The sequence below is a fragment of the Leptonotus elevatus genome, chromosome 16, assembly GCF_054856555.1.
Source record: "Leptonotus elevatus isolate MCC_2025b chromosome 16, RoL_Lele_1.0, whole genome shotgun sequence".
Taxonomy (NCBI): domain Eukaryota; kingdom Metazoa; phylum Chordata; class Actinopteri; order Syngnathiformes; family Syngnathidae; genus Leptonotus; species Leptonotus elevatus.
In genome coordinates, this window is record NC_141254.1 from 2,876,460 (window position 1) to 2,902,123 (window position 25,664).

At 40.2% G+C, this 25,664-nt stretch overlaps 1 protein-coding gene across 6 annotated transcripts in view; it reads left to right on the forward strand.

Annotated features, from left to right (window-relative positions):
- The first annotated feature begins 3,361 nt into the window (after window positions 1-3,361).
- Window positions 3,362-25,664, forward strand: part of igsf9bb (immunoglobulin superfamily, member 9Bb) — a 133,330-nt gene continuing 111,027 nt past the window's right edge. For all 6 annotated transcript variants that reach the window (XR_015097383.1, XM_086098332.1, XM_086098335.1 and 3 more), the window contains exon 1: window positions 3,362-3,642. Coding sequence is in view for 5 of the 6 variants with exons in the window: in XM_086098332.1 (XP_085954458.1) it covers window positions 3,579-3,642 (64 nt within the window). In the remaining variant the exon portion in view is untranslated. The remainder of the gene's footprint in view (window positions 3,643-25,664) is intronic.

Consider the following 25,664-nt stretch of genomic DNA (forward strand, 5'->3'; position numbering starts at 1 on the left):
CTGACAATTCAGCTTCATGCCAGAGACACACTGTGGGTAGAGTAACCCTGAAACATGGGTGTTCCCTCTCAAATACATATGACCTTGGGTGTAGTTTTGGGCTGATTTGTGTTGTTGTTGGTCATCACAACAAAAACCATGAGATGGACAATGCAGTTTAGTAACAGGTGAAAACCAGAGGTGGAAATACCAGAATACATTTGCAAGTTATGGGTAAGTCTCAAGTCTAAAGTTACCGTGGCAAAAATCAAGCAAGCCAAGTCCCAACTAACTTTCAAACAAGTCCAGTGAAGTCATTATTTGGGTTAATCAAGTCGTAACTTACTCTTGCTCAGCCACATTGTGTTGCAGTGATAATATAATGTTCTGTGATCATAAAACAAGTATACTTACACCTTGTAAAAAACATATACAAGGTGTGCCAATAAAACGTTACCACTTTTTTCATTCTTACAATTTGCAAAATAACACAGATTTATTTTTCATTTTCAGGAATATCAACAACGAAGCACCCAATTCGCACCCTAATGTATTGAAAGCAATATACTGTGGAGGAAAGAGTGAAGATCGTGGAAGCATATTTGGAATCAAAATTAGTGTTGTTCCGATACCGATACTAGTATCGGCAGAGGCCCCGATACTGCATTAAAACAGTGGTATCGGTGAGTGCTAACAAGTAACATGCTGATACCATTAATTCTGATGCTAATATAGGACTTTGGATGCAGCATCTTGTGTCTTTGCTCATGCACGACATTCACTGATGTGTGACATGTTCACTGCATGCCGAGCTAAGATATCCTATTGGCCCTTGAATGCTCTGAACCAATGGCAGGACAGCTTTTTCATGTTGAGAAAAAAACTTAGGTATCAGTATGGTATCGGCATCGGCCGATACTGCAAAGCTGGGTATCGGAATCGGTATCGGGGGCCAAAAAACGGTATCGGAACAACACTAATCAAAATCAGTAACCCTGACTCAGCGACAATTCGCAATTGACTTTCCGGGAAGAAATCAAGAAATCTTCCAAGCAGACTCACAATTAAACGCCTTCCGCAGAGGTGCAGGAGAACAGGACGCGTGACCAATGCGAATAAAGGACATAGTGGTAGGCCAAGGTCTGCAAGGACATCAAATCAACACTGAGTCTGTGACACATCGTCTGGAGGAATCACAGACAAAATCGACCAGACGTTTGTCATGGGAGACTGTCGCTGAATGTGGGTTATATAAATAAATAATACAAAGTAACAGCAGAGAGCATGGCTGCAGGGCTAGACGCAGAACACATGGAAAACAACTTGACCAGGAAAGTTCGACATTAGGGGTGTAATGGTTCGTACCTCGGTTTTGGGTCACGGTTCACGGAGTTCGATAGAACAGGAAAAGCTAAGAGTTCAAAAAGCTAAATTCTCTTCTTTTTTTCATATATTTTTAGCAGACAGTACTGCAGTTAACAGTTTGTTTGTTGTCATAGAACCATAGAGAACTTTCTTTTTTCGTGTTTTTCTTTTTTTTACTGTCGGTTGGCAAACAGATTCAGGCGGATTACTCTAACATTTACCTAACTTACTGATGCTAAGAAAATTTGACTTTACATGTTGTTATCCTCTTTTGGAATGAATGATAATTTATTCATTTATTGTGTATTATTATAGTGAGGAGTGGATCAAGAGTCAGATTTCCTGTTGAGTTACCCTTTCAGAAAAAATACACTTTTTAAAAAACAAACAAACAAATGGCATACATACTATTCTGAAAATGCTGGTTTTCAGCTGTTAACGGCTCAGAAAGTCACAGCATGTATTTCAAGTCTAAAGCGAGTCTCAAGTCTCTGAGTCCCTCATGTTACTTAAATTGCCCACCTGAGGTGAGAACTATCCAATATCCAACATCTCCTTTTCACTACACTGACTTTTTGAGTGTGCACAAAATCCCAGATCCATCACTTTCAACTCAAATGAAAAAACAAAATCAGAGTAACGAGACCTCATGGGATATGAGACTTAACAGGCATATCAGGAAAGTGATTTGAATGGGCTGAGACAAGTCGAATAACTGAAAAGTAAAAAAAACTGAAAATGGTAAATGTTAACTGCCTTTTTTGTTTTTGCACATGCCATACGAACATTTTTGGAAGAACAAATGAAAGGAATAAAGGAATAAAATGAAAAAAATAAAGATGTATTTGTGTATAATGATTATCCTTTTCTATTTTCAACGGAGTTCACTGTTTTCTTTTTCTCCCCAAAAATGTCAACACTGTCAATCAAAAAAGACCAGCGGTTAGTGTGTTTCAAGTCAATTTGTCACTAAAATAGCAATTCATGTGAAATGGACGTGTCTACACAAATTATCATTGACATTTGTGTGCACTTCCTGTGCATTGCCCCAATATCAGAGCCCCTCCAGAGCAGAGGCAGCAGGTGATGATGCATAAACAGGCTGTCTGATGTGAACGTCAACTGAGTCAGTTGAATTTCAAACTGTCCATATTTAGACATATCTGGGTTAGATAGCTGACGCAGTTTTTGAAATGCATCAAACAGCATGAATCATAGCGAATTAACATAGTTTCCTACGCTGCAAAGTCAGTCCGTGTCTGTACAAAACGGAATATTTCATTAATACTGAGTGAACGAAAGACTAAATTAAAAATGTCAACAAATTGATTTCCCTGAGCATTGCTCAGTGAGCCATGATTAACAGGCGGAGGTTTCCGCTCATATTATATATAGCGCAGGATGATGCTGCAGCTCCGCAAAGGTTTCACAAGCCAACCCACCTTGAAAAGGCTTTCTCCGATGTTGCATTAAGGCTCTCATGGAAATCTGACAATCTAAGCCAATCTCAGAGGGAAACTGTTCGTTCTTGTGTCGTCTTTATAAGACGTCGTGCCAATAAATAACAATAACCTTTTATTCTTATTGTATTTATTGGAACCCGTTGGTTAGTCCTGTTCTACGATGGAGACTTTGCCCATAATGTACAAGATATTTTAAAAGTTGTGTTTTATTTGGTTATTTATAAAACGGCATATACTGTATCCTTCACAAAGGGAGCAGTATAATTACATTTTACAATATGTTCACGCTGTCAATCATAGTATTTAGACCATTAAAATGCCTAAAGATTACAGTTTAGTTTTTGTCATCGTTGACGTAATTTCTTCAGGGTAGAATTCAGAAACTCTGAGTGAATATAAGACAATTGAATGCATCAAACCAGCACAGAAACTGACAGTATACCTAACCAATCAGCGATTGGATTGCTCCCAAATCCACCAATGGGGGTACCGGATAGGCGGGCTCGCGATGACCTAACGGTTGTTGCTCGGTCTCCAAGAGTCGTTTGCTGTAGTCCCATTGGCGCAGGTGATCCGTCTCGGGATGAGAGAGGAGTGTGGCGGCGAGGGGAAGAGAGGGGAACGCTCTGATGGAGAAGTGTCCAGGGCTAGGTTTGAATTAAAAAAGGATACCGGCCACCTACAACATCCACTGGGACACTCGACGATGAAAGCTTCACCGAAAGGGCCACTTTGAGATGATGAGGTTTATTTCCGGTCGGGAATAGTACTATGATTTGGTATGTGGCCACTTTGATAGCAAGTGTACTCAGCACCCGAGGAACGGCCGCTCAAGGTGAGTCGAAGCACATTAGCTTTTAAGTACCGGCGACTTCTGCTCAAAGTTTAACCCATAAATCGCTTTTATTTTAACACATATATTCATTTGTCCATTTGTTGAATAGTTTCCGAGTTTAAAATTACATACTTTGCAAAGCAAAGTTGGTTCTTTGCTTCACCTGTGTTACGCGTCCACACTAAGTCCAGCATTGTAACTGAGGCTCTTCAAGGAGGGTGTCTGCTGCAAAAAGGCTTTTGCTGACTGCAATATTTGAGCTACGCTCATAGCGGCATCATCGCAGTGGGATTCTTTGAGATGCTTTGAGAATTAGCTCTGCAAAGTGGAAGGTGAGCCAGCAGTTGGAGCATGCACCCGGCTTCCCAGACTGCTAACGTTAGTGTTAATGTTAATGTGCTGGAATATGATTGCATGGTGGGTTGCCCTCTAGTCTTACCACTTCTGCCCGCCAGAGAGAGCACTACCTGTGAGTGTGCGTGTGTGGACGTACGAATGTGGGCTTGACGTAATAGTCACTCTCTGCACACTGCTGCTTCTCTCCTCAAGTTGGGGTCAGCAGAACTTATGCTGTCAAGTTTAAAGTTAAAAGCTACATAACAAACATGTTGATTCAGTTCAGCTGTGCGCCGTGGGATGGTGGACTTGAAAGGCTTTTGCATCAAGCACTTGACCCTGACCTCTGACCTGGCTTTTGCATAGTAATTGACAAGGACAATCTGCTCAAGATGAGCTGTTTATATGAAAGTCACACGAGTGTGGGTTGTCGTTGTCATTCAGAAAGCATCCCAGCACATTTATGGGAGCCCAATCAATTTGAAAACCTGGCCAGGACAGACACCAGCTGTCTCCCTTCAATGTGTGATCCAGCCAGTCTGCACCAGACGCAACATTGTTTATTGTGCCACTGCACAACAGACTTTCTCCTTCGGGATCAACATAGTATAAAAACGTACAATAAATGTAATTGTAATTGTTAAAGTTATATTTATTAGAGAAAGCAATGCCAAGATGATATTTGTCTTAATAGGTCATCTATTTTTCATCCATCCATCCTCTATATCGCTTATCCTCACTGGTGTGGCGGTTGTGCTGCAGCTGACCTTATATGACTTTGGGCAAGTGGCAGGGTACACCCTTAACTGGTTGCCAAGCATTTGCAGGACACAAATAATTTTTTTTAAATTGTAGTTTTTGTCTATTTACCCCCCCAAAAAAATTATAGCCACATTATAAAAGTATAACAATTCAGGGTTCCTCGTGTGCTTAGCAGTAACCACCTACTTCACACTAGGGGTGCACCAATAAATCGGTCGGGTGATTTATCAGCTCCCTTAATTTTGGGGCATCAGTGATCGGCCGAAAAATAAACCGATCTTTTCCACTGATCTCATCTCCCTCCTCAGAGGTCTGAAAAAGTCAGCTACTGGCTTCTTCTGCTGAGATGACTAATTGGCTTTTCTATTTGAGAGAAATACTTAATGTGCAGTTAAAACTAGTGTTGTTCCGATACTGGTATCGGCAGAGGCCTAGATACTGCATTAAAACGGTGGTATTGGTGAGTACTAACAAATTTAACAAGTAACATGCCGATACCATTAATTCCGATGCTAATATAGGACTTTGGATGCAGCATCTTGTGTCTTGCTCGTGCACAACATTCACTGATGTGTGACATGTTCACTGCATGCCGAGCCAAAATATCCTATTGGCCCTTGAATGCTCTGAACCAATGGCAGGACAGATTTTTCATGTTGAGAAAAAAAAACCTAGGCTCCAGCGCCTCCCCCCCTACCCCGCGACCCTTGTGAGGACAAGCGGTTAAGAAAATGGATGGATGCATGAATGGAAAAAAAAACAACTTAGGTATCGGTATGGTATCGGAACCGGCCGATACTTCAAAGCTGGGTATCGGAATCAGTATCGGGGGCCAAAAAACGGTATCGGAACAACACTAGTTAAAACAACCCATTTGTATTATTTCACAGATATTGTTCAACAAAGATTGGAACACTGAAGTTGTAGGCTGCTTGTTATGAAAAACATCGGGATCGGCAAAACGGAATTGGCAGGTCAGGCTTTTTAAAAAATTGGGGATCGGTGATTGGCCGGAAATTTGTGATTGGTGCGCCTCTAAAACAAACCAGAAATACATAAATAATTAAATAATTTTGCGATACACTATATGTAGCATAGTGGTGATATAGCTGTTAGCAAGTCTACCTCACAGTTCTGAGGGTCTTTGAGTCTCAGCTCTGCCCTTCATGTCTTATATTTTCTCTGTGTTTGCGTGGGTTTTGCTTCGAATATTCCGGTTTCCACCAATATTTGAAAAACATGCATGTTAGGTTAATTGAAGATTTAAAATGGCACATGGTGTCATTGTGAGAGTGAATGGTTGTTGGTCTATGTGCACTCAGTCCAGGGTGCACCCCACCACTCTCCCAATGTCACCTGGGATAGGCTCCTGCTCACTAGTGCTGTCACAAATGAATCTTTTTAGAACCTATTATAAAAATATAATATAATATATAATATATAATTATTTGCATGCAATAAGTTGTGAACATATCTCACATTGTGTGAAGCAGCGGTAGCATTCTGTCCCAGCTAGCTACTCACTCCCCTCTCTTTCCCACAATATTTGACATTCTCAAGGGTGGCAAGTGGAGATCGAGGATTAAATGAATACATAACTAAAATAATAAATTAATAAATGATTAAATGCAATAAATAAATGTACACACTCAGTGAGTGGCATAAATGTAATGTGACAGTGTCCCAAGTGTCGTGAACTATTGATGGAACTGGTTCACACATTTAATAGACACATAAAGCTACACAGCACATAGTATTACAGGGGGTCCATATTTTTTTGACGGTACTGTCAAGGTTATGAGCAGCACGCAATGCACTATCATATTTTTTGGACTATAAATCACACCAGTCAAAAACTGCATCATGAGGAATAAAAAAAACATCACTGGTGTCAGGCCAAAACCTCCTACGTCACAACTTGGTAAATTTCAAATTTTTTCACAAAGCCATACTATTTCATACGTGTGGGTGTTATTTATACAAATTATTGACCAATAAAGTGTTGAAAATTCCCTGCTGTCTTTGACGATGCAGTGTTAATCATTCAACAAAAATTTCGTTTTTGGGGTCTCCTGAAAAGTGCAAATTTTGTAGGTACAAGGATTTTGCCCGACACTAGCAATATTTAAATCTTTTCGGTCTATAGTCACATTTTTTGGAGAAATGTATTTAACAAACACAGAGACCAAGAACAGTAGAGCTCGGACTTTCACACAAAATCCCCCTTCCCTAATCGTGAGTGCGTTTTGAAATACGCTTTGAGTATGCACTTCTACACTGTGACCGTTCGAGAACTCAGAACGTTAGCGTTCGGTTATTTGGAGTGCCCCAACAAATGAGTGTTGGAGCCCAGTGCATCAGGCAGTAGAGATGGAAACAGTTTAAACAGATGATGATTGGTTTATAAACCAGGGGTGCATATAAGCGATGTGTCTGTATGCATGAGGACTGGACATTGAATATTACGTGCCAGTTCAAGTCTGTCACCACACTTTTGTGCACTAAGAATATTAGTGCTGTCACTAACTACTTAAAAAAAATCAAGTCTCCTATTGATTATTTCATCGATTAATCAACTAATCGCCCCCCCAAAATTAAATAAAAATTATATATATATATATATATATATATATATATATATATATATATATTTATTATTATCATTATTATTAGTAGTATTTTTTATTTTTTTAAGTCCACTATGGTTGAACGTGAGTTTAATTTATTAGATATAAATACACATTGTTCCTTATTTACTGCACACATATGCACATATTACACAAACACCAACAAAATTAGCCTATGCTAAACAATTAACAATCATGAATAGCATTATCCCTGAATAAACTCTAATCACTTACTTATTGTACTTTTCCTAAAAATCACTTCATAGTCCAACATATGAAAATCCAACCCCCCCTCCCGGTGTATTACTTTTACTTTAAAATGTTTTGAAACTATTACCTTTACAGTTTCTCTTGAGTAAAAACTAAAAGCTTCAGTTTAGATTTCAACCTCTCCAAAAGTTTATTTAATTTTTTTTAAATCCTGATATTTGTATTTTTACTTGAGAACTGAACATGAATACTTTTAGCACCTCTGTATAGGAATTGAAGTCCGCCATAAACCAAGGACCTACTGTAAGTCATGTCACAGGGTACTAATAACATGCTTTCTCATTTTATCGATTCTTCATCTGGCCTTCAAAGTGCGCCCACATAATTGCAATTAAGAGTTTGACCTATTCAGAAGTCAAAACCTTATTTCCAGAGTGCTTCATTGATAAGCTGTAACCATTTCTGTCTTTTAACTTCATTACAAGTTGACTTCTGATTTTAAGCAGAGCCATGTGAAGACGTGTGAGATTGAGGTCCTGATTACCTCAACCTGACCTATCCGCAAAATAAATACACTCAACAAAGCACTAAACACTCCCCCACCAGAGAATTGAACCTGAATCTGTTGACGTCTCATAGCACATTTTGACCCAATTGGAAAATGCTACGTAAAATCAAGATGTGGTGATGTGATGAAGAGATGATGGTGCAAAGACAGCTGTATTGGCTTCATGGGTGCATAGAGGAAGCTATCAACAATGATTCTGTCACTGTTCTGTAATAAGATGTTGACAGATATCTGCTACGTGTCAGATTTGAATTTATCCTTTGATTATTCGGTTGAAACAAGAAGCATAAAGTGGCATTTGTTGTGATAGTAGTAATTCGGTGATGGTTCTTACATGCAGCAATGGCGTGACGAGATCTTCAGTAGATTTGTTTTTGTAATGTGAACGAGTACGATTGGATTTCACAAAAAATCCAAATTGGGCATCACATCCTGCAGTTTGAACGTAACGAATTTAGGTCCAGACAGCCAGAATATGTATTTCGAGAGAGGGCCACTAAAATGCTCAACCATCAGCTCCAACACACTGCTAAAGACAGTTTACTATGAGCGGTAATAGAAGCTGCGTACAGTATAAAAATGGACCAATCAGAATTCAACAACCAATTTTTATGAAGATTCAAAAAGTCGGAATTGGATTAATTTAATTGGGGGACGGGGGATTAGGACTATTTGAAATGTGACTGCTTCAGTTCTGGTGAGTCCACTAAATGGTGAAAAGATTTTGACTGGAGTCCTCGTTACAAGATTTCATTAAGTCTTACAACCAACAATTCACTCGTATCAATTAGGATGAGGATTACCATATGCAGGTTTCAGCTTTCTGGCAACCTACTTAAACTTTTTAACATTCTATAGTCATCTGCAGTCAACTTCTCCAGAGCTGCTTATTTCAGTGGCTGCAGAAAAAGCCTTTGGGTTATTAAATATGAACACCTACTGTATTTGCTTTGCTTGAGAAATTTGGTTTTCGCCTCAGCTTCTTGACATAGATGATAAAGGTTTGAAGACAAATGTGATCAATTCAAGTGGTTGCACTCTCTTACTTTCTCTGCAGTTATTTAAAGGAGGGGTTTGTAATTTACCGCCCACATTTTCTTTTTGTCATTTATTAAAATAGTAATTACAGTAGTACATCATACATATGATCTGTGGAAAAAAGCAGATGACTGATCTCACCACTTGTGTTTCTAATTTGAGATTTAAAGATTACCTTTTCCCCCCTGATAAACTGTATAAACTGGTGTCTACTAATGTTGTCTAAATGTTCTCAACATTATTTTAACATTTTAGTGCATGTTTGTTGAAAGCTTGAATTTTGGGCAAAAAACGTGTTTGGTTTCATCTTAAAGGTGTATTCATCGTCTTTCGGGTGGATTATCTTAACGATTGGTCCTCGATCTCATCAATCAATTTGCCGTAACGACGTGCGTGCTCGTTCCTATGCATGCACACTTTGAGTGCTTATATCATGTCGCCGCTGAGCTTCGGATTCAGCCATTCATCGTTCATTCAGCTCCACCGATCTCACCGCTTACTTGGAAAATGGCTGAGAGCCACAAAAGGACATCCGTCCATGAAGTGAGGCCAGCCGTAGAGACTGATAAAGATGAGCTCGCACGTTCCCGACATTTGATATGTCCAATGTCGGGATTTACTTAAAAAAAAATCTTGTAAAGTTTTCCTCCTTATAAAATTTACTCTGAATTTCTGAGTGCATCAACCTTTGCTAGGCTTTTTCAAGTAAATATCACTCCCCATTTTTAGAGTGTAGGCGTTTCCCCCGGAGACCAAGAGAGCTGGGAGGATGGTCTTCTGCATGCGCATTTTACAAAAACTGACAAACAGACGTTTGGCTTCTACTTTTCGAGAAGATTAAGCACTGGGATAAACACAATTTGTCTCTTTGTCCTCTCATTACACGAGAAGTGGCCGTCACTTGTGGACTGTGACGTAGTCGTCCCAGCCACCCACCGGCTCAGTCTCGTACACGCCTCCTTAAACGCCTTCTTAGCGAGTTGCTGCTGTCAATCACAGCCAGACCCACGCCCAACCCTCTTCCCATTCGCAACCCAAAAGTCCTCCTGTCAAGACACAATGACTCGTCTTGAGTCCGCATCTCTGGTCAAACCAATGGTCCAATAATTCTGGAGGGGAATGCATTGTATATTTGTCAGACAGCAAGTGTGTAGATGAATTACGAATATCTGTAGGGATTAGTTTTTCTCACCCATGCCTACTTGACTCGTATAGCAACTTCACGCTCATAAGAGTGGAGATGATGGAGGGAAATCTGGACATAGTGTGCGCGTCAGAATCTCTGATAAGATAAGCACTACAACAGTGTTTGATGATAATTTATTTTTTTATCAATCTCATATGTAGTGTTCAACTTTTAACACAAACTTTGTTTCACAATTTGTTGCATGCTGCAGAGCTCGACAGGCTGCACAGCAAAAGTTATATAATGTCTTCCCCAAAGAGGATAGACTTGAACATCGTTTGCCAAAGGATGACTTAAAAAGTCGTTTATAAGCGGCTTCCCTCCTCTCTTTCATGGGTGAAGAAACTGAAAGAAGCAATAATCTCTACATGCAACCGGGTTTGTTTTACAGAGATAGTGCCTCAGGTATTCCAACTGCTTTTGCAGTTTGTTGTGGGTCTAAGCATGTCAATGGTGCCCTCTGGGTGAGTCAGCATCAGTGAGTGTGCACACAGACACGAGGACACCAGCCTCTGGCTGAGATCTGCTGTCCCAAGCTAGCAGCTGGCAAATACTACCACTTTTGCCAGAGATAACCCTGGACTGGAGCCAGACTGCCCCACTCCTGCTGTCAGATCTGACTCAGTTTCTCAACACACTCCTCTTCACTTCTGCAAACTTAGTGAACTTACCCACAGTCATGTTAAAAGTGGCTAAAAAAATATGCTGGATGATGCTGATGGAGGCTGTGGGCACGCTCAACACAACAATCTGCTGCCACACACATATCCCCTCTGGAAGCAGTGTTTGTTACCAAGATCTCGGTAGTATGCTTCATTACATGTTGCTTAAAGCAGTTTTTTGGCGGCCGTGGCTCAGGGTGTAGAGACGGTCGTTAAGTAACCAGAAGGTCGGCTGTTCGGTTCCCGCTCTCCCCAAGTCATGTGTCGTTGTGTCCTTGAACAAGGCACTTCACACACATTGCCTCCAGTGCTAATCACACTGGTGTATGGAAGGTGCGAATTTTTGGTAGTGGTCGGAGGGGCCATAGGCGCACACTGGCAGCCACGTTTCTGTCAGCCTGCCCCAGGGCAGCTGTGGCTACTTAAATAGCTTACCGCCACCACAGTGTGAATACTTGAGTGCATGAATAATGTATCCATTCCATTGTAAAGCGTCTATGAGTGTCTAGAAAAGCTCTATATAAATCCGATGCATTATTATTATCGTATTGTTTTTTTTCTCTCAACATAAAGCTCCACTTCTCCGCTTTCAGATTTTGTTGTGAGCGCAAATGGTTCCGGAATTACGTTGATTTGGAAGTTTGCTTTCCACCTGGTTATGGTTTGTTTAAATGTGAGCACATGAATCAAAATTGAGTTCGGACTGGAAAATGAATGAATTAGCCAAGTGTCTTTGAGTGTCTCGAAAAAGCGCTATATAAATCAGATGCATTATTATTATTATTATTATTATTATTATTATTATTATTATTATTATTATTATTATTATTATTATTATTATTATTATTATTATTATTATTGGCGGCACAGTGAATGACTGGTTAGCACGTCCGCCTCCCAGTGCAGAGGACGTAAGATCGAGTCCAGGCTTCGGCCTTCCTGGGTGGAGTTTGCATGGTCTCCCCGTGCTTGCGTGGGTTTTCTCCGGGTACTCCGGTTTCCTCCCACATTCCAAAGACATGCATGGCAGGTTAATTGAACACTCCAAATTGTTCATAGGTGTGTTTGTGAGTGTGGATGGTTGTTCGTCTCTGTGTGCCCTGCGATTGGCTGGCAACCAGTTCAGGGTGTACCCCGCCTACTGCCCGAAGCCAGCTGGGATAGGCTCGAGTGCCCCCCGCGACCCTTGTGAGGACAAGTGGTTAAGAAAATGGATGGATAGTTGGTTTATTATTATTATTATTATTATTATTATTATTATTATTATTATTATTATTATTATTATTATTATTATTATTAACTCTTTTACTGCTAAAAACGTTAAATAACGTTTAGTAAAATCCTACGGAGGGGCGCCAAAGACGTTAAAAGACGTTCACTATGTTTTTTTGGGGTTTTTTGGAAACGGGTGGAGGAAAGCCTTGGCCAGCTGTGCTGAAAGTATCAAGCAGATCTAGTTAGTATAATGACTAGTTTTGGCCCCTAGATGGCAGCGATGACTCTCTTTGGACAAGATTGGGTGGGCGTCAGTAGAAGACGTGTTGAGGGGACAATGGCTGATGAAGCAACAATGGCGACCGGTTGCAAGCAGCTCACGCTTGAGCATTTTTCATTCATCGACTAATGCTAAACAGCGCATTCATGACGACGATGATGATGATGGTGAGTTGGAAGCATTGACGCGGCGGCTATGATCACGTCGTAAAGCGTCACCGGCTAGCGATGCTAACGGCGGAAAATGAGCACTTCTGCACAAGCGGATGTTCAATCAGACGATGAAGAGTAGTCGAAAAGCATTGACTAATACTAAAGAGCACATTGATGTCGACGATGATGATGATGGTGACTGCCAAGGTTGACGCCGAAGTTGGAAGCGTTGACGCGGCGGCTATGATCACGTCATAAAGCCTCACCGGCTAGCGATGCTAACGCCGGAAAACGCGGAGCACAACCGAGCACAGGCGGACGTTCAATCGGACGATGAAGAGTACCCCGAGTCCAATGCATATTCATCGGTGGAGCGGGTACAGTCTGATCACGGAGAAGACACTGGTTCTGGACTACGATGCCACCATGAATGGAGTGGATAAGATGGATCAGAACATCTACCACCCAGTATAGCAACTGAAGGACATGAGGAAGCCAGACGTAACACCACCGTAACGTAACCGTATCATGATCCTGATAGTAGACTTGATGGCAAAATGGCCAAACACACACTGCAGTATATACTTGCTATGCCCCGGAAAAAATGTCCGGCAAGAAAGTGTAGCGTCTGCACGCGAAGGGGCAATCGCAGCGAAACTAATCTGTTGTGCAAATCCTGTTGCGTCTCCTTGCACGCAGGGGAGTGTTACACAAAAAGAAAAACTGTAGTTGAAACATCCACATAATTGGAAATAGTACCACAGTTGCACACATTTCTAAATAGTTTGCCAAATTGTTGTGTCAAATTGTTACACTGTTGAATGTAAATAAACGTATTTTGCTATCAAAAACACTTTTTCATTGTTGGTGGTAGTGTTTTACATAAGTAAAGCACTGTTTAGATGTTTGTGGCATCATTCATGGAAAAAAAAAGTGTCAAATTCACTAGAGTGCATGAAATAATATCGTTTCACTAAAAGCTTGATTTCTCCGTATTTTGGTCCAAAACAAGAGCATTTGGGTGAAACTAACCATTTTCTATTGTTGATTACTGAAGAACGGAATAAGGTAGAAACAAACTTTTTTTTTCTGATGAAAGATGATAGTTCAATCTTTCATTTGGTAGTATGTGTGTTTCCATAGTCTAAACACAAAATCCTCTGTGGACCTTGAAAGATCAGTCAAAATGCTTAAATCGGCTGGCACCCACAGCATCCCTTTTCTGAAAACGTCTGGCAGTCAAAGAGTGATTATTATTATTATTATTATTATTATTATTCAACAACAAAGGGGTTATTTATAGGCACTGTACAGTCTGGGACTCTTAACACTTAACAAATTAGTCTTGGGCTCAACATGTTTACACTTCGCATGTCTTCTGATAGCAGCACATATTCTTTTCACTGTGTGAAAGAGGATATTTGTTTAAGATGTCCGCTTGGCGATTTGTTGGCATGCTGTATGTAGCCTGGCATCACTCACTACTGCGTAACAACCTATTCTCAGTTGACCAAAATTTGATTTGCAGTGACACATTTTGTTTTCTGTTTCTTTTTTTTCTGTGCAAATTGAATCAGAAGCAGCAGGGAAAGTTGTAAAAACCCATGAGCCACTCCAATCTATTTACTTAAATTATTAGAATTTCTTCCAATCCAATAAACAATGAGCTGAGGGCTGCAATTGGACTGTGTACTGTGGTTTAGACACTGATGATCTCAACAGTACATGCATGAATATGCACTTTTTTGATAAAGAAAGTTTAAGTTTAGTTTATTAAAAGGACAGTGTGCAGTAACATTAAAAAGATGGCTGCAGCAGATTTAGCACAATGCTCGTTTCCATTTTTAGTCTCCATAAAATAAAAAGTTAAAATTACATACAAACAACATACGAAGTACCAAATACATTGTGCTGTATCATCAAATTACAAGTCTTATAAAAGTGCGGAATTATAAAAAACAGCAATTTAAAAAAATCTATAACAAGCATAAAATACATAAGTCACTGAGGTAGTGGTCGTAGTTGTTCCGTTATTGTAGCAGCAGCAGTTATACTCGTAGCTGTATCAGACGGTACCCACGAGGGTATCGTCTGATGGACATGTACTAGTAGTGTGAACAGGACTGGTGTTCAAGAAGCCAGCCTTTGACTGCCTGTCAAAAGTGAGAAATTTGTGTTGTTTTAGGTAGTCGGGAGCCCATTCCAGTCTTTAATAACTTTATAAGAAAAGGCTGACTGAGAAAAGGCAGACTTTCTTTTTGGGATTTTACCGTCGCCCCTCAATGCAGACCGTAACACTCTGTTTGCTGATTGTAAGCGCAGATATACAACTGTTTTTATTTAAAAAGATTCTTAAGGCTTGATTATGTAACGATTTAAGGGTTTTTATAATGGTTTGTTTAACTTGAGACCATGATGACAGGCAATGCAAAATCTGTGATAATCATTGCATTGAGGTATGATTTTGCTGCTTCCAAAGATAAGGAGTTCCTGATGTGTTTAAAATTAGCAATGTTAAATTTTAATTTACGGCATATCGCTTTAACATGCTTATTAAATTTGAGTGTAAGATCTAAGGACACACCTAGGTATTTAACTTCTTCGACATTTTGGGTCATAAAACTATCATCATAGATGGGGGTATTTGGGATTGTTTCGTTTGAGAAGTACATAGCAACAGTCTTCTCTGTGTTCAGCGTGAGGTGGGACTTGTTCAACCACTCAGTTGCTTTATTCATTGCACAAGATAGCTTAGCTGCAACAGAGTTTGCACCAGAGCCGTGGGTGAAAAAAACAGTGTCATCCGCGTACATCAGGACATTCACGTCGTCACAGATGATTGGAAGGTCATTGATATACTGACTGAAGAGCAATGGCCCCAGTATGGACCCTTGGATTACCCCTGTAGTACACGGTCTAGACTGAGAAATGTTATCGTTTATTTTAACGCACTGTGATCGGTCTACAAGATATGATTTAAACCAATAATGGTGTTTGCGGAGAAATTGAAATTCAACATTTTTGTCAGTAGCACTGAGTGGTTAACAGTGTCGAAAGCCTAATGTAGGTCCAGAAAAATCACGCCCCCCACCCCTCCCTTGTCTAGGCTGAGTTTAATCATCTCAAGGAGGTAACAACAAGCTGTTTTGGTGGAAGGTTTGGGTTGAAATCCAAATTGCATAAGATGTAACATGTTTCCGTTGTCAAGGTGCTTAATCAGCTGTTCAGCAACACTTTTTATCAATTACTTTAGAAACTGACGGGAGTATACTAATAGGTCTATAGTTCTTGATATCCTTTCTGTTTTCTGATTTAAATGTAGGTGTCACAATTGCAGATTTAAGAGAGGAAGGAAACACACTTTTTCTTAATGATTGATTCATTGTGTGTGTTATTGGCCCTGAAAATACATCGTTATAGTTCTTTAATACAGGCAGTTCAAGTCCCCATGAGTCTTTAGCTTTTGAATTTGAAAGAGATGAGATGGTTTTGGTGACCTTATCCTTATTCACGCATTCCAAGTCCAGTGCGGCGAGTTGGCTGGAATCCTCCTGGGTGACCAAGCTCCATAGCCCCAACAGACACTGCGGTTGATGTTAAGTGCATCTCTGTATTTGAAGGTTTGCTCAACTTCAGGATCGAGGTCAGGAAATAGTAATTAAACATGTTTGCAACCGTTAGCCTGTCCTTTGTAGTAGTTTTTATTAGGGCTAGGCAATATGGCCCAAAAATTAAATCTAGATTTTTGCAGTCATTCAGGACGATTACGATTTTAATTGATTTTAATCTAATAAAAACAACCAAACATTTATTTAAAGGTTTCATTTATTCAAAATAATTAATGTGCAAAATGTTCAGACAACAATCATGTATACTAATTCTAAATCAGGTTTAACATAAACTTAACAATCATAGTTTGTGCTTAAATGCCACAATTAAGTAGTTGATACTAGTAGCAATTTTAAACATGTCTTGTAAACCACTAACCTTGCTCTCGCAAGATGTATTCACGCGGTATTTGTGAGTTCACAAACTCCCGAGAATCTATCTTTTACCGCTCCTATTGATTTCCACCGATACCAACCACTGGTGGCTCGGAAAATCACAGAGCGACATTGTATTTGGGGGCGGGATATGCAGCTGTGACGAAAACAAGAAGCGCCAAAGCGGTGGGAAGAACGCGTGGACGCTGCAATTAATTCTGTTCTCGCTGAATTAGTCTTGTATCTGCATATCAACATTGCAAAACCGACAACATAAATTCAACGCCATGATATCAGCTAATCACAACAGTCGCATGTTGGTGATGACATTTTAATCCTTTGCCGTAATTGGTAGAAACAAAAGTTAGGTAGACGTGCACACGATTCTGCTTCGTCCAATCAGCTCAAAGTGTTGTACAGCATGTCCCGCCTTTCCTGAGCAAATCCCTGACTGATATAGTGGAGAACTTCCTCGAGTGAAGCACAAATCAATCTGGCTATTACCAGGCTAATAAACCACCCATCCAGCATTCTGCCACTTTTGCAACTTACAACTCACAAAAAACATTTGAATGTAACAGAACATAAGAACAACAGCTTTTAATAATCCAAAAGACAAAACTCGATTTCACGATTTAGCAAATTTTCAACGATTAAATTTTTCAATTTGAATTAATTAGATTTATTGCCCAGCTCTAGTTTGTATTATAGGTGTGAGCACATTGTTGTTGCAGGAGTTTAGGTTGAGTTCGGCTACCGAAGAATTTTGGCTGAAAATGGCAAAAATGTGCATTTTCGGCATTCGGCCGAAATGAAATTCAAGCCGAAAGAAAATGGCCGAAAGAGGATGTTGTGGTGACGCAAGCAAAAAAAAACAAAAACGCTGCAAGCAAGTGTCTGTCTGAATTAAACACCAAACACGGGAGTGAGTGTCAGCCTTGCTGGCGTTTGTGAGTACCGGAAGCTTCATTGTGCACACCGGAGAAGGAGAGGGTCGCTTGGTAAACGATGTCGAAAAAGAGAGCTCTGCCAAGTACTACACTACGGGTGAGCCACTCTTTCTCCTGCAGCGCCTTCCTTTTTTTCTTTGATGAGAGCCTCTCGAGCGCTTCCACTTTTTCATTTGCATTCTGGTGGCCGTGCTAAATACTTTAGCTAATGTTAGTACTATTGCTATCAACAGTTTTAAACAAGTAAACACTTACCACTGTCTCCGGGTGACTACAAATCTGTACAGGATGCTATGTGTGACTTTGCAGTCCGTTTCCAAAGCCGATTGGCTGGTGCGAAGAAATGTATTTATTTTTAAACGTTGGTGAGTATGCGAATGTGCCGATAAGTGCGCCGCACAGTGTCGCGCTCCAAATACCCTACAAATGCTTCATCCGCACCTCACCGCACACATCCATGCCCGCCGGTGCGAAGTACTGTACTTTGATTATAAAGTGCAATTGCGCCGCCAGAAAATGCTCCGTTGCTCACCCCGCGTTTGGTGTTTAATGTACCATTCGCCAACATGTCTCTGATGTCTGTGGTCTGATGCATTTCAATTTATATTGTGCTTTGTTAAAATGCCCGTGCTAAAAAGGCCTAAATATTTTATAATAATATTATAATTGTAATTAATTATAATAAATACGATGATAATAAAACATTGGCATAATTTTTTTTTCGGCGTTTCGGCCAAGCATTTCTCATTTTCGTTTTTTTGGTTTGGGCCCAAAAATTTAATTAAGGTGCATCCCTAGTCGAAACGTCATAGGTCGAGTACGTCGTAACTCAAGGACCTCCTGTACTGGAGGAGAGAGGGTGCAACTCAATATCATACACCCAAGTGCGTCACTAGGCACTGTTAGCCATTCTTATGGTTTTGATTGGGACTTTTTTATTGTATTGATAGCTCTAGGAAAGAAGCTATCAGTCTATCTCTCACTCTTTTTGTCGGAGCTTTGTGTAACCTATAGCAACGGCTTGGGGGTACCAGTTCAATCAAATAGTGACTGTGGTGAGTGGTGTCCTTGATCATGTGGCCAGCTTTGCTGGGGTAGTGAGAGCTGGTGGTGTCCTCCAGGCTATACTTGATATCAACAAATGATCTTCTGGGCTGTGTTGATCACTCTCTGCAGTGCTCCCTTGTCCACTGCCATCCAGCTCGCACACTATGCTTTGCTACTGTAAGCCAGAATGCGCTCCATGGTGACCTTGTGTAGAATGTCACCAGCAGCCTCTCTTCCAGTTTGTTCCCTGTTCCTCTCAGGTCGTTGCTGCTGGGCTTTCTTCACCACCATGGTGGTGTTGGCAGTCTAGTTGAGATCGTCAGAGACGTGCGGCCCCAGGAATTGAATGGAGTGAACCTTTTCCACCCTAAATCTCCATAGCTGTCAGTCTGTTGATCTCATCTCTGTAGTCAAACTCATTTTCTACAGAGATGATGCCAACCACGGTAGTATCATCCACAAACTTAATGATGGCTTTAAGGCCTCGATACACAATTCCAAAGTTGGCCAAATGTGACTGACGCCTCCCCCTTGTGGTGTTGGCCTGGCCGTCAGCACGTCGCATTGGAAAAGTGACGGTAGTACACACCGCAACAGACAGGCAATGACGCCAATGATTAAGTACCTTATATGGATGCGTGAGAACTAATCCCCGCCCTTACCATCGGCGGCGGTAGTCACTATTTCTCATTGTTAGACAAAGGGCAACCGGAAAACTCTTCCGGGGGCATAAATCAGGGGTATGAAAACGTAAACAAAGCATTCTTGTGACGTAGTCACACATATAGCACACCCTCTTTACAGAGTATTGTGTACTATAAAAGTAAATCATACCTGATGTCCATATGTGAAGGGTGATAATGTGCAAACAAGCAATATTGTAACACGGACTTACTGCAAGGCTTACTGTTTAACCACATTCGTCACGTCCTGTTCTTGCGCCATGCGCTGATTCTCTAGCTAATAGCCAATCACAGTGATCAAATACCCCAGCGGCCGACGCCGATTCCACACGTTGAATCTGCCGAAAATGCCCCACCGACGCACCCCAACGGGATCCGACGTTACAACAATAATTTATACATTAATCAGACGGTACAGGCCGACGGCCTGACGCTATTCGACTCCCGATGTCGGAGTGGTGTATCGAGGCCTTTAGATGGGTGAGTCGGAGTGCAGTCATTTGTGTATTAAGAGGAGTGGGCTCACTACACAACCTTGTTGAGAGATAGTGCTGAATGTGAGTGTGGAAGAGAGGTGGGGCCAAGTTTCACGGATTGAGGGTGGTTTCTTAAGAAGTCCTTAATCCACTGGCAGATGGGTGAGGAAAGGCCTAGGTGCAGAGGTTTTTGCATTAGAATCTTGGGGATGTTGTGGTTTAGCTGAAGTCCAGGAAGAGCAGCCTAGCATAGCTCCCTCGGTGCTCCAGGTAACTGCAGTGCAATATCAATAATGGAATTGGAATCGCTAAATTCTTATCAATTCCTATCTCTACATGGGTTTAAACCGGGATCCCTACTTTAGGGTTCTTAACCACTTGACTACAGCTGCACTGTGGAGTGGCAAGTGGTACTGGTGGCACAACAGTAAGGTGCAATCTGTGTTGTGCAGTAAGGTGCAATCTGTGTTGTGCAAAATCGCACAAACCATTGAAAACTGATTCTACTGTATGTCTTAGTTTACTAACTGGCAACTGCATCCTCTAAAGGCGACCATTATGTTAAATTTTATTTTCGTTCAGAATCTGTAATTAGCAACTGTTGTATTCCTCCACTGGCTTGCTTTCGTAAATGCCTGATGTGCATTTTACAAGTCATGTTTTGAGGACTTACATAAATTGTTTTCTGAGTATTCCTTATGATGATTAGTTCAGGGTCTACCCTGTCTGTCACCCTAGACATGGGTGCATTTAAAAACACATATACTTTACTTTCTTTGTCTCATTATAATTATGTTTAGAAAGTGGATCATCTGATTTAATTTCGGAGTGCCTGTTCCTGTGCTTTATTTAATTAATTGTTCAATGATCCACTGTCATCCGTCTGGCCTAATTTTAAGTCAGCAGGAGGTAAGAAGCTAAAAGCCATCACGGATAGTGAAGGCCGGTGGACCACAATTCAGACAGCAGCTCCAGAATCCAGATAAAGAACAGAGAACCGTATGTACAGTATACTACATACTACCAATGCATTGTCTGGCCTACAGTTATATTCACATTATCATTAACAAGAGTGTTACTAGTGTCTACATGTTAGGTAGAGAGTAGGGGTGTGCATCTATTCAATAAATTGTAATTCAATATATATCTTGATACTTAACTCAATTTTATTTTTAGAGCACGTTAAAAACAGCCATGGCTGCATACAAAGTGCTGTACATAAACTACATCGGACATATAAAAACAGGCAGTTAAAAGAATAAATTCATATATAATATATATATATACATATATATATATATATATATATATATATATATATATAATATAAAATATAATAACAGTAAACACAATAAATCACTAAAACAAAGTCTCATGGTGAGTCGAAAGCCAAGGAATAAAAATATATTTTTAGATGAGTTTAAAAAATGGACAGAGAGGGGGCTTGCCTAAAATTTTGCAGGAGGTCATTCAAAAGAGAGGGACCGACAACAGGAAAAACTTTATCTCCTCTGATCCTCGGCTTCGTCCTCGGAACCTCGAATAGCGTTTGGTCCACTGACCTAAGGAACTGGGCAGCCGCAAAGGAGTGGAGAAGCTCAGAGAAGTAATTCGGGGAGAGACTATTTAAAGATTTAAATCACTAGCTACTCGAACAAGAACCCCTGGCTGAATGCAGAGGGGAGAGAACTGCTGAAGGCTTCGGATGCTGCCTTCAGGGTACACAAAGCATCAGCATTCAGGGCAGCAAGAAAAGAGTTGGCTGCGGGCATCAGGAGGGCTAATAAATACTTCAATGCTAAAAAAAATCCAGGGCCACTTCACTTCTGCAGCATGTGGGAAGATATTAAAGTTCATCGCAAACGGCAAAGATGCACAATGCTCAAAATACCACTCCCTGCCAGATGTCCTCAATTATTGGCCTGTTTTGAAGACATCAACAACAGCACTCCGAACATCAGACTGACCACCCGATGAAACGGCACTCAGTTTTATTCCAAGCAGGTGTAGGGAGAACCCTGCAAAGGATTAATCCCCGCAAAGATGCAGGCCCTGACAATATCCCAATCTGTCTAAGGACTGCCACCATCATTTGAATACCCAAGATCTCCACAGTGGGAGGTCTGAGTGATTATCGGCCAGGAGTCCTCACTCCATTAGTCTTAAAGTGCTTTGTGAAGCTGATCATGGCTCAGATCAAGAACTCTATTGACGTCATTGTGGATCCTGAACAGTTAAGAACCATTCTACTGTGTAGTAGTCCTGGATTTCTTATCTGTCTTCAACACCATCATCCCACAGAAAAGCTACAAAAGCTGAACGTTCTTGGGCTGAGTCCATCACAGGGGATTTAGGTTCCTGACCAACAGACCACAGACTGTCAGGATCCACAACACAGTCTGACTGGGTGCTGAGCTTCCTCCTGTTCACATTAGTGACCTTTGACTGCTCTGTAAAATTCCCAAGCTATCATACATTGAAGTTTGTGGATGCCACATGAGTAGTGGGTCGCATCAAACAAGATGAGACGCAGTACAGAGAGGAGGTGCATTGTATATTGGAGGAGCAGCAGTTGAAGTGGTCTCTAGCTATGAGTACTTTGGGGTCCACCTTTCCAAGGATTTCAACTGGAGCCGAAACATTTCCCGTCTAAAGAAGGCTCGCTACAATGTGCCAGCTGTGTCTCAAAAAGCTTCTACAGATTTGTTGTGGAGAGTGTCCTCAGCACCAGTATACCCACTGTGCGGCACAGTAAAGTAAATGCTGCTCAGAGAGACCGCCAAACACACAACTACAGACTAGCAGATGCAAAAAGAAGGCTCTCTGCATCATCAAGGACTGAACCCATCGCTCCCACACCCACTTCCATCCCCTCCCCTCATTCAGTAGGTTATGGAGCAACCAGAGCAGTACTATCAGGCTGAGGAACAGTTTCTTTCTGCAAGATGTTAGCTTTCTGTAGCATCACTCAAACTCAACTCATATCTATTAGCATGTATAGAATAATGTTCATGTTAAGCAAACATCCCATCAAGAAAGACTTTTCTTTATGTTACCGTTTTTGTTGTCTTTGAACTAGAGGATAAGTGGACATTGAGCCAAAAGTTTGAGCCAACTGGATCCCAAGTTAAAAGAACAAAAACTTTTATGGATAATTGCAAATCTACCCTTCACATTTGATTTCTAGTGTTTCAGATTACTTAAAATATGTTTTGCATTTCAGTGTTGATGTTTTGGCGCTATAGTTTAAATTTTCAAACAAAATTTATGTCAAGACAGATAGCACACACTCACAAAGCATACGTGAATATGATGTCTATTAAGATACAATCAATAGCTATTGACTGGTAATACGTACATGTGGATATCCTGTAATTCTATCCATGACGATGTAAATCAATAGGGAAAGTTTGTCAACAGGAACCAATGAAACAATTTGACAGCCCTGATCCTCATTGGAACTGATCATGCAATTCTATCCCCAAAATGATGTTGATGTTGTTTGACTGTTTTATCTTTGAAATGTACTGTAAGCTTAAAAATAATAGCAATGCAAGTTTGACCTCGTATGCACACAGACAAGACAAGCTAAAAGAATAATTGAGAATACCTCGATAAATACAATATTGGTGATTTATGACAATCAAAGTGACATTGATAACAGCTAGAAAATAATAGTTAAGTTCACTTTCTTCTTTCCAACTTCAATCAAACTTAAAGCCACTGTAGTGGGGCTTCACAGTTGTTTTGGCCTGCCTTGGCTACCATACTGATCCCACTCAGTTCACACCCACTGAGTTTGATAGGAGAATGATAGTTTTACATTTTATGGTACGCACAGGGAACAGAAGCGCCAAAATGAAATACACGTTGAAATAAACATTGACATATATAAATAAATAAAGAATGAAATAAAAATTTGAAATACATATTGAATAAAATAAAATATTGAAATTAATAAATATATACATAAATACATATGACATTATTAATAATTTAATTGTTATTTTTATTATATTTATCACTGGCGTCGGGTCAAAACCTTGTACTTCCAAAATCGTCACTTTCCAGGAAAACCCAACGGCATGTTTGTTCAACCATTAACATTGCATCATCAAAGACACGTGTGGATTGACAATATGAAATTTGTCAAATTGTGACTTATGAGGTGTTGACCCGAGACCAGTGATATATGTTTTATATTGGCACTCTTGGACCTGCATACTTACATGATCTCACAGTGAGATGGATAAAGAAGATAGATGATCAAGCATCATTTTCTGTGCAATATATATATAGACATTATAAATCAGTATCACATTTTTGAAGAACTCATCTCACAGTTTACCTGCTTTTTGCTGATGCAATGATGGCTGCCAGCAAAACAACAAAGAAAATATGTGACTATTATTAGCTAACAACCCGAGATTGACGCATGCTAATGAGCCTGAAATGTATTCTGTTGTGGCCATGAGTTAGGTTCTATTGTAAACATCCAGTAATTTACTGATCAACCCATTTCAAACCATGCAGTATTAAAAAAAAAGTTGACCAAGCTGAACACAGGCAACAACAAACAACATTCGTAAGAGGGATTATGATCTCATCACTGTACTTAATTTTAATGAACGTGCCAGTGCCTTCAAGTGTTATGAGCAGATGAGATGCTTGACAATAAATGTAAATATTTGGTGAACCAAGTCGGGGGAAATTGCCCATTAATCTATGAATAATGCTGATTTGTTTGTAAAATGCAATGCTTTGACAACTTCCTGATGTGTCATTTTACCTTCCTACACATTGATACATGCTGAATGGATAATAAACATCTCATAAACATTGATTCATTTTGTCATAGGAAGCCATTATTCCACTGACGTTATGAGTATGCTCTTTTTAAAATGTCAAAACAATAAATGTACATAAACAAAACAGTTAAGGCTGTGAAACCGATACAGTATGGTACTAACTAATGCAGATTTTTCTTTCTTGTAGTCATGTGATGTGTGTGTGTGTTTTTTTTACATACCATACGGTGCTGTAAAACCGATTGAAATTGTCCTGGGAAAAAAAATACAATGTGATGGTTTTTAATGGACAAAATAATATAATGTATACACAGTATGTTGCAATCTTACTGTTCTTTCCTTTCATTCTTCTTTCTTTTCTTCCATTAACACCCATTGTTAAAAGGTGTCCTCTTGAATAAGTCTAGTACCAAAGGAAATTGCATAGAATTAATCATTTGATACTCGCTGACATCAGAAAGACACCATCTTTCAAAAAAAGTCACGAAAATTGTACTTGATCAATTGATTGATTGATTTTTAATTTTTTTTAAGGCTATCCGAGTTCCTATCATTGCCTGGCTCATTTAAATGTGCTTACTAGGGGCTCACCTACAACGACAACTGCATATTACCTTGGGTCTTTGATTGTAAATGGACTAAATCCTAATTGGGATCGTGAGGGGGTGGCAGAGGAAACTCTGCTCTGGTTTACATGTCGATCCTCTGCTCTCTCGCTCTCGCTTTCATCATCAACAGTGAAGTCATAGCACCAAGGGCCCTGTTCGTGTGCTATCTGAGATGATGTCACCAGCAGCCAATCAACACATTGTAAAGCTTGAAATAGCGTGTGTGTGTTCTACACCATTGGGAATATCGCCAACACAGTTATCTGGTTCTACTGGCAAGCATGAGAGTTATCCAATTCATAAACTAAATATTTGTCGTGATAAAAGAAGAAACGCAGTGATTTTGTGTGTGTGTAAAATTTAAAATGGTTGGGCATTTAAAAAATGACTACTTGGCATAAATCTAGTTTTCATGTGAAGTAGCCTATAAA